General features: G+C 31.8%; 1 protein-coding gene across 3 annotated transcripts in view; it reads left to right on the plus strand.

Annotated features, from left to right (window-relative positions):
- LOC111613561 (RING finger protein 141-like) overlaps positions 1–10,949 on the plus strand; it is a 60,418-nt gene that overhangs the window by 28,812 nt on the left and 20,657 nt on the right. For all 3 annotated transcript variants that reach the window (XR_002754787.1, XM_023354910.1, XM_023354911.1), the window contains exon 5: positions 9,739–9,858. Coding sequence is in view for 2 of the 3 variants with exons in the window: in XM_023354910.1 (XP_023210678.1) it covers positions 9,739–9,858 (120 nt within the window). In the remaining variant the exon portion in view is untranslated. The remainder of the gene's footprint in view (positions 1–9,738; positions 9,859–10,949) is intronic.

Consider the following 10,949-nt stretch of genomic DNA (forward strand, 5'->3'; position numbering starts at 1 on the left):
AAAATGTGTTCAAAATCCTAACCTAAGAACTAGGCATGACTAATATTTCTAAGACAGGTGACATGTTTGCTCATGATCAAACAAAAATGTATGTGGGCAACAACTTTCAAGGAGGGTTGGACATCTACCAGAGGAATCCACAGAAATTTTTGCATCAGTACATGACTGTGGACACGACATGCATCCAGTACAATACTGCCGAGACTAAGCAACAATCTAATCAAGGGAAGCATTGAGTATCATCAACTCTAAAGAAGACTAAAGTTGTTCCCTCAGTGGGAAAAGTCAATAGAGAGGTTGCGGTCATTGTTTTTGTGGATGTTTGAATGTTGCCATCTGACAATTCTAAGAAAGTTGGTAATCATCTAGCATGGAGAGTAGAAGATCAGCTTAAACTTCATTTTTTTGTGTTTGGGGTTAAAATTATGACGTATTTTATTAAAATAATGATTATTTAAGCGTTTATGAATAATATTGTAAAGAAACAGACAATTTTAACCCAGAGATTATTTAATTATTTAATTTTTTTGCAAGTGATGTGATGTGCCTATAGAATTTACATATATTTGTCTTCATAATAGCTTATCATAATTCTGTAGGAGTAGGTTTGTTCTTTCACAGCATCTTCTACCATCAATAGCATAATACGTTTGTAAATTTTCTAAAAATAAATTTCCAAGCTGCTTTCAGATTTACATAAGCCATTATATCCCTCAACAAAAGTATGAGGTAGTCCTATCATCAGTAGGAGACACGACGCTAATTAAAAATAATTATTTAGTGTTATTAAACATCCTATAAATACTTTAAAATAGTTTAATTTGTTTATTTACCTTCGCTGGTAACATTCGTTGTTGTTAAACGTTTCCACCATTTTTCAACAATATCCTATGAGTCAGTGCACGATATTCACATCGTGAACTGACTCATGGGATATTGTTGTGAACATGCTACATATCATATTTTACTTGGAGTTCAAACATCAAATGTGTGCTTTTGCTTTCCATACAAGTTTAACGTTTGAATGACAACTGCAACTTCTCTATTGTTTCTATTTATTTGGGATGCAAAGGGAATTATCCTTATTGACTACTTCAAAAAGAATATTGTTATTTCATCTCTTATTATTATGATCTGTTAAATTGAAGACTGCTATTGCAGAGCAAAGCTATCACATGAATAAGAAGAAAATTCTTTTTCATTATGATATGCATCAGTGCATTCTGCCCACTTTTCCCAGCAAAAACTTGCCAACTATTGCTTCCAAATCCATCCTCTTCCTCAAAACACTTCTGACTTGGTTCCTTGTGGCTTTCATCTCTTTCCAAACCTGAAGAAAATGCTAGAAGATAAGAAATTTCACTCAAATGAAGAGGTCATTACTTCAGTGAACAGATATTTTGCAAAACTTGATGATTTGGCTTTTTTTACTTGAATGAAGGCCACAACTGGAATAAGTGCATTATTCTAAGAGGAGATTATATCAAAAAATAAAAAATAATTCAACCAGATTTTGTGTTTTATTATATTCAATTCCAAGAACTTTCTGATGTACTTATGCAATTATACAAGTACATTATAACAATGTTTTTCAATCTTGTTCAATAGTGGCATCCCAACTTGGTAAATCTTTTTCTTTTTGTGACACCTTGTAGTTATTGTGCTTTTTGTACATTTAGTAATAGTCGTACAAAATATTTCATGGTACTCTTGGTATTGTTGCAGCACCTTGGTTGAAAACGACTTCATTATAAAAACATTTTGATATGTTCTATACACAGTAAATTATAAAAACATAAACATTGCACAACCTGATCTTTCAATATTAATGCCAAACGATTGCTGATTATATCAAGTTATATTAATGCTACTCTTAATAACTATATGTAATTAATTTGGCTTAGAAGTAGACATTAGGTACCATCTATTAATAAATTTAATAATTAACGTAAAAGGCTCTGGAAGATAAAAACTGGCTCGAAGTGGGATCAAACCTGTAACTCTTGCTTACCGTGCAGTCACATTGAAAATTACACTACCTGGCCTCCATTCAATCCTCACTTCCAGAAGATTGGAATAAGCAATGTTTCTATTTGTATGTATACACCATGCTGGAGTAAAGCAATAGCTGTCTGAGTGCTATGGAGGGTATTATAGGCTATGGGTGCTGAAGGCATCCCTAGTTGATGCTGTGATAACCAGTATGGTTGTATCTAAATTAATAGTTTTGGAAGTGAAGATCAGACAGAGATCTGGATACTGTAACTGGCAATGTGACCACATGGAAAGTAGGAGTTGTGGGTTCATGTCCCTCTTCAGGCTGATTCTTTTCTAAATGGCATTAGATATCATTATGTAATAAATTTTGACAATAGTGGACACACTTCCCCAGTTATCTGTTAAGTTGAGGACCTACTATATTTATTTATCTTATAATTATATATAATCTATGAAATATAATTCTGTTATATGTATTTAATAAGATTATTATAGCATCTATGGCAAAATTATAAATGTCTATAAAATGATGTCAAATAGTTACTCACATATGAAAATCAATTTATTAGAAAAAAATCTAGCAGTGAGTTGCATAACTTTCCTGGCTTTTATGAGATTTTATTTTAAAAATAACATTTGTATTATTAATCAAAATAAATAGGTTAACTTAAATTGTATATGGTGCCATCTGTTATGAGATTTTGTTATAAAAACTTTATATATTTTTAATTATTATAAAATAGCAAAAATCTGAATTTTTAGAAAACATTATAAATGCTAACAACAAGTAAAATCTTCATTAAGTCTGACCCCTTGCAAGATATGACACATGACCACGCTCTATCTCTCTACCCCCTTGATCTTTCACACCCAAAATTAAATAGCATCAATGTCTCTTATATATAAGCTACCATGCCTAGTTTTGCTTCTTTATCTTCACCCTGTCCTGTGATATTAAGCAAAATAGATAATACACACACATCCATGGAATTTTTTTCTTTTTATTCAGAGGATCTCAAAACATTGAGATTTGCAAAAAACAAAAAAATTTGGCAAAAAACTTTTTCCCTTGTTATTTATACATAACAGCCAGGAAAGTAAAATGGATAACAATGTTAATCATAACTACATATCTATATATACACTCATCCCTCAATTCACATGGTAGATATGTTCCTAGAAAAATCTTGCAAACCAAAACCATGTAAAATGAGATATCTTTCTATTTTTGTATGAATTTGATATGTTCAATTAAACTGTAAACTGTGTAAATCAAGCTAAAGAAGGCAAGGGAAAGTTGAGGATATGTTCTTTATAACCATGTAAAATGAGATAAGGATTAAAGGGAAAAAAAAGGATGAGTTTATTAATTTTTGAAGGCAATTTAATGCTTATATGTACAATACTTTTTCAATTTATTTTTGAAAATCAAAAACATAAACATTAATTAACACCGAATACAGTATAAAAAAAAAGTAAAAAAACAAACAGATTAACAATGTTGCATATAAATAAAAACAATAAAAGAATTTAAACTTAAATAACCTTCATAGCAACTATAATTTAAAAAACAAATAAAAATCAGCCTTTACTCTTCTTCAGAGCTTTGTAAGCTAGAATTCTTTTTCTTTGGTAGTGTTGGTGTAACATCACTATCCAAGTCACTAACAGAAAATTCATCAATGTTTCTCATAGGTACTGCTTCACTAACTGAGATGTTGACTACATTTTCCACTTTGTTAGTAAAAGTTGATTTACTTGTAGATGGTACGAAATCAGTGATCAGCATTTGCTTACTTTGGAGAGTATTCTTATAAATTTCTTCATATTGACTGAGTGCATTTTTTGTGTTCTTTGAAATTTCAATGCTCTCTCAGTATCAGGATCTCTGTCCAAAAAATAAGCTTGCAGTTCTCTACCTAGTTGAAGCCCTTCAGAGATTACTTTTCCAGCAAATTTTTCAGCTGCATTATTATCATCAGAATTACTATCTTTAGTATTTTTGGGAACTTGATGTAGTACTAAGTCCACAAGATCTGCATCTGAAATTTCCTCATCCTCAAATAACTCTTCAATATCTGGAATATAGAAATCATTAAATCCAACACCTCCAATAGAATGAGCTATATCTATGATATTGGCATAAACATTTTCAGTAGAACTCTCATTTCTTTCGACTATTACTTCAGGCCATATGACTTTCCAGCAAGAATTTAATGTTGACATTTTTATTTCGCTGATGGCGATGCAACATTTGTTACACAATTTAAAATTGTAAAAGTTTTCCACACTTCAGGTAGAGTAAGTGAAGGATTTTTATCCAATTTTTTCAGAACATCCACAAAGGTTTGTCTAATGTAGTAAGCCTTAAATGTAGAAATTATTCTCTGATCTTGAGGTTGAATTAACGAAGTTGTATTGGGAGGCAAGAAGTCAATTTGTACATTAGCATGTTGCAAGTCTATTGGATGACTTGGTGAATTGTCTAGAAGCAATAGAACTTTGAACTCGAGGTTTTTTCTTGTAAATAATTTTTACTTCAGGTACAAAACAATTATAGAACCAATCTTCAAATATTGTGCATGTCATCCAGGCTTTATTGTTGAAATGCCAATATACAGGTAGTTTTTCCAAATCCTTTCCTTTCATTGCAAGTGGTCTTTGAGATCTATTAATGAATAAAGGTTTCAAAACATGATTTCCTGATGTATTACTACAAAGAAGTAAAGTCACCCAGATTTAAAGCAGCCAAGGATAGGGTTATTCTTGCTGCTTTAAATCCCCCAGCCAATCTCTCAGATTTTGTCAAATAAGTTCTTCTGGGCATTTCCTTCCAAAATAAGTCAGTTTCATCAGCATTAAATACCTGATCAGGAACAAGAGTTTTCTTCAATATTTTTTGTCAGTTTTGCCGGATATTATTTTGCCAATTTTTCATCACCGGAAGCAATTTCTCCGTTAATTAAGTTGAATGTTATGTAGATTGTGTGTGTGTGTGTTTTTTTTTTGAAGTCTTCAAACCATTCTTTGCTTGCACTAAATTCTGTAGTGGATGGAATTTGTTGCTTTTCTTTTAGAGAGCTAAAAGATTAATTGCTTTGTGTCTTATCAAATTAAAATCCACTGGTACTTTTTTTTTATTATTATCCTCTATCCAAATTACTAAAGCTTTTTCTACTGCTTCTATTAAATCATCTCGTTTATATGTAGAAAACTTTGTGCTTACAGTAGTTCCACTGGCTACACTCTTTCGAATAGAATCTTCCATTCACTTTATTGTCCCCTCATTCATTCCATATTCTTTTGCTATGGATGTTGAACCCTGTCCAGATTTTAGTTTGTCTAAAATTTCAATTTTCTTTTCCAAACTAATTGTTTGTCTTTGCTTGGGAATCTTTTTTCTTTCTGTCGACATTATAGGGCTATAAAAATATTAAAACAGTATTATGAAATAAATTATTAAAAATACAAACTCTTTTCTTGCCCTCCAATGGATACTCATTAAAGGGTTTAGATTGTATCCATTCCAATTACTGGGCCTCAGTAGAGTCCCGTGTTGTTATTTTTCATCACTACCTCCCTGGGAGTGGGTAATTTGTGTGCCTGCTGCCTTCCTTGGATGTGGTAGCCGTTTCTCAGGCTCCCTCTCCGGAATCGACTTTTTTCACCTGTTATTAGAATTCACTTTGGCATTTTCTTTCTTATTCTTCTTAACAGGAACTGTCTGGACCCAAGATAACTTGAGTTAATTTAAATAATCATACATAACATTTTGTTGCTCAAAATAATTCAAACAATGCTTATTTACATTCTATTGAATGTTGTTTATGACCTCAGCAAGTTTCATAATTTTACACCCAATAGAAGTTTGTTTTGGACCATTTTTTTGGTCCCTAAAAAGAGATAGTGTATTGGATCAAAAAAATTGTGATGTATTTGAGTATTTACAGTAACTGATGCACATCTGTCTAGAAACCTGTCTTCCCCTGAGATTAGTATGAGAATAACCCACGAAAGGCTACCAACAGCTGTCTCAAAAACTTTTTTGTTTTCATTTAAAAAACCATGTAAAAGCGAAATTGTGCAAATTGAGGGATAGGTGTATATATCTCTACCACTTGATTCTTATACTGCTCAGTTACATCTACTATTATAACTATTGAGATTGCAACAAAATGTCACACTGTCAGATTTCGAAATTGACAGGACTGAATGAGAGAGAGTTTACATTTAAGTTAAACATGCTAGTGAGGTTGCGACTAAAGTTTTCATGATTTTGATGATATGAAACCGTACTTTGCAATTCGTTTATGCTTCTAACACAATAAAGTGCTATAAATTAAGACACTTGGAGGGTTGTCTCATCTTTATTTAGTATATCAACTAAATAAAGATGAGACAACCCGCCAAGTATCTTAATTTATAGCACTTTATTGTGTTAGAAGCATAAAGTTTTCATCTCTAAAACGTAAACGTTGAGTGTCACTTACAAGACAGCGGTGCTTGACATTCAACATTCACGTTTTAGAGATGAAAACTTTAGTCATAACCTCACTATTACTTCTAATTCTTTCTCAACAGATTTCTTGTTTGTCAGTAGAATTTCTTCTGTCACCCTCAAATTTCTTTCCTGCAGATGTGTTGATGATTTAGGTCTTTCTGTGATGTTCAGTGACTTTTCTAATTTTTTTAACCTTTGACCCTATCTCTCTCCATTTTTTCCTGGGTGTCTCTTCTTGGCCAGGACTCTCTCTCTCTCTCTCTCTTTCTTTTTTTTTTTTTTTTTTTTTGGAAGGTGTCTTTAACAAAGGAACTCGTCTAATTAGAATTAAAGATATATTAGTTGAGCCAATGTATTTTAGATGTCTCAAATCTAACATTGTATATAGGGATGGAGTATAGTCCCAGGGGCTTCATTTGGGTCAACATAATCCTTACCATTACTTAATCTGTTTGTGCCTTGTTTTTGCAGGTAATTATGTTTGTTAAATGTAAAGAAGGATGTGTAGCATAGTATAGCATTTAACAACAACCCATACAGATTGATTTTAATGCTAGACCAGATTAGCAACCTAGAAGCCCATTTCCTAGACATTAATATCAGTTTCAAGAATGGTCTGGTGAACACAAATGTCTACTACAAGCCTGGCCATATACCACTTTACATACCAGCTATCCCTAATGACCCAGATACATATAAATTAGCCGCATTCAGAGCATTAGTAAAATGAGCATATACACACTGCTCCAGCATTAATGACACCTTAAAAGAGCTAGAATGTGTGGAAAAGTTTGCAATCAAACATAAAACAGTAAAAAACTTATTAGCAACATAGCATGCAATCTGGACAAAAACAGAGGGGTGCAATCACAAGCACAGGCAAATAAATACATAATATTAGATTATTGTAGTAGGCTAAAACCTGTATATATTTTAATTGCTAAATATACAGGATATTATATATCATACAAATGAGGGCGACTGTATACAGATTAATAAGTAATGGTAAGGATTACATTGACCTAAATGAAGCCCCTGGGATATACTCTATCCCTACATACAATGTTAGATTTGATAGACATCTAAAATACGTCGGCTCAACTATTAGATCATTAACATGCAGAATCAATGAGCATAAATATGATACCAACAAAAATAATTTAAAAACCACTCTTGTCCAATATGTAGGTGAGCCCAGGGTATCAGCAGATTTCAGCAAACCCAACTTATAAAATGAGTATATGACAAATGCAAACTAAAAATAGCTGAAATATTGAAAATATTTAAATCTACATTAACAGAACATTACATTAACAGCAGAGACTGTGAGTCTCTATCCTATGCATGGAGATTGCTATTCGAAATCCCCTTAGAAAGGAGGGGCAACAAAAACTCATAACAAAATGTGAAACATGATGTCACTGTAGCACTTCAAATAATTTTAATTTATTTACTTTTATTCTTAACTGTACTTTTTTTAGTATATTATGATTTTTTAAATTTATATATTATTTTTATTATAACTTAATCAATAATCTTATTAATATTTTTAAATGTAATGTAATATTGTTTCAAATTGAATCTCTTTTCAAAAAACCTGATGAAGGTTTATCAATAAAGCCAAAAACGCTAGTTTGATTAAAGAGTAATTTGCTGGAAAAGTACATAATTTGTGTGTCTCTAGTTAGTATACAGGGTAAGTCATAAGTCTCCATACAAATGGTGAAAGCAGTGACTAATTTCTTTTTTGTTTTCAGGAAGGTGAACCAATTGAAAAGAAATGCCACTAACAAAGGAATAACGGATTGACATTATTCTGTTGCATCATATGATACCATTTGTACGAATAAAATAAACATTAGTCATTGCTTTCACCATTTGTATGGAGACTTATGACTTACCCTGTAGTTCCAGCTTATGCCAGTATTGATATTTCAGCAAATTTAGATGTATTCATTTATCTTTTATATTTTTAAGTTTATTGTGTTCTTATGCATATATATATACAGGTATACCTCGCCTTACGTCGGTAATTGGTTCCAGGAAAACGACGTAAGTCGAATTTACCTGTCTCCGAATCTACTTATCACTAGGAAAGCATTTTAAATAATATATGGTTAATAAAAATCTATTTTAAGCTTACAAACAAATAAATTTTAGTTTTTAATATAGTACAAAAAAAGTAATCTAAATTTATGAATGCATGTACTGTAAATACAGTACATACTTGTATATATTTTAATATGATTTTATGTGCTTTAAACGTTTATCTAGTGATATTACGACTTCAATATTTGTGGCGGACAGACGTAAAGTCGAATAAAATGACTTAAACTTGATTTTTATTTTTCCATATACTTTTTTAACAAGCAACGTATAATCGGGAACGACGTAACTCGAAACCGACGTAAGTCGAGGTATGCCTGTATATATATACTGTTTTTATATACAGTCGACCCCCTTATAACACGGGTTCCTATAGTTTGGATTCCTATATCGTGGCAAAAAAATTGCAACAGTATTCGTACAAACACACTAAGAAAACTCCTATAATTCAGTAAAACGTCATCACCGACTCATTTTGCGACAGAATTGGTCGAATCTAGACCAATAGCGGATATTGCACAAACCGTTGAGTTTAAATGAGCAGCGAACCTACTAAAAACCATTTATTATTTAACATCCATAAAAATTATATTTATATTAATGATGTCTCCAAAGTTCAGTGAATTTTTCGCAAAAAAAATAATTTATCAGGAAGCACGCGAGCACCATTCGATGACAAGCTCCACGACGAGAACAAGCTTAAGCAATGGCGTAGTCGAACGGTGCACACTCGGTAAGTAATCCTACAATTTGTCTAGAATCTATTAATTTTATGGAAGAAATCTTTCAAACAGCTGTAGTCCGTAAACTGCATACGTGCCTGGTTGTGATTGGCTGGACTTGTAGAAAATGGATTCATAAAAACCGGAACGTATCTACCGTGTTATAGGGGGGTCGACTGTGTGTGTGTGTGTGTGTGTGTGTGTGTGTGTGTCAAATAGAAAAACATATTCTGAATTATTAGACAGTATTTGAATGTCTTCAAGGTATTTTTGATATGATTACTTTTATTTTTATGTAGAGTATAATGATAAAAGCAACTACATAATATAGTTAAATTATTCTTATTTTTTCTATAAGTATATGTATAATGTCAAAATATCAAATTTTAATATTAATTTATTATTTTGAAGGTTTGGTGAAATAGAAAAGATAAAATCTGATTTGGAAGAATGTTGTATATGCATGGATAAAAAGCCCAATATCATGCTACCTTGTACACATTGTTTTTGTTTGCCTTGTATTGAAACCTGGTAAGTGTAAAATTACACTGAAGGCATTGTAGCTTTATATTAACTAATACATCTTCAACACACATTATATTGAATTTAAAAAATTTAAATTATTATTATAATAAAATTATATTTTTGTAATACAGAATTTAAGACACTTGCTAATCCAAATTAAATATTATATGGGGTTGTATGGATTATCAGAAAAATAATAACAACTTGATTCAGAGTAGAGTTTCAATTAGTGAAAGTATACTGTATTTATATTAACATTAATTAATTAATAATAAAACTGGACATTAATGAATAGATATTCTATACTCATTGCCAATGAATTAGAAACAGCAGTTTAATATTTTATTGGATAACCTTTAGCTTGAATTACATCATTTACTTGATTTGTGTTAAGATTAATCATATTTATTATTATAAGCTGCAGATTAATCATATTTATTATTATAAGTCAAGCGCCACCTGTGTTTTTTTTGTGTAGAAATCCAAGTCGGATGTGTGCAGGTCAATAAAAAAAAAGCATTTGTTCTCGTTGATTAATCTTGCCGTTTTTTTTTTTGATTCGTTCACGGTTACACGATAATACAACAGGTTATGGGCCCAGGACCCGTGAATGAATCTCGACAGTCGAATTTGTCTAAGAGAAAGGAAAAGGCATAAATTGAGAACAGCAAGTTGTGTCGAGACACGTGTCAGCCATACCTTCATTCATCGTCTGCAATTGCCATCTTTGATGAGCTTCAATCGTCGGTCAACTTCGTCAGTTTTCGTAAATGATTGTGAATTGCTACCTGTTAACCGTAAGTGTATTTAGATAAGATACAAAATTAATTAAGTCAGTAAATTATTTAGTCTGTCAATATGGATATCATAAAATCTCAAATGGAAACTTTGTCAGAAGATTTGTAAGTTCGCCGACTTTGGGGGCAATGCGTTAATTGCGCGTCAGGAAAACCTAGGGTCAAGCCGTATGTGGGTGGTGGCGGTAGGAGACAAAGATGACAAGTGTCTTACATGAAAACCGTTTATTTTGACAATAGATTAACTTACACAATGGGTATGACAAAAATTAATAAGCTAGACGTCCGGTGGAGATGCAC

The sequence above is a fragment of the Centruroides sculpturatus genome, unplaced genomic scaffold (genome assembly GCF_000671375.1).
Source record: "Centruroides sculpturatus isolate CEXI.00-Female unplaced genomic scaffold, Cexi_2.0 scaffold1865, whole genome shotgun sequence".
Taxonomy (NCBI): Eukaryota; Metazoa; Arthropoda; class Arachnida; order Scorpiones; family Buthidae; genus Centruroides; species Centruroides sculpturatus.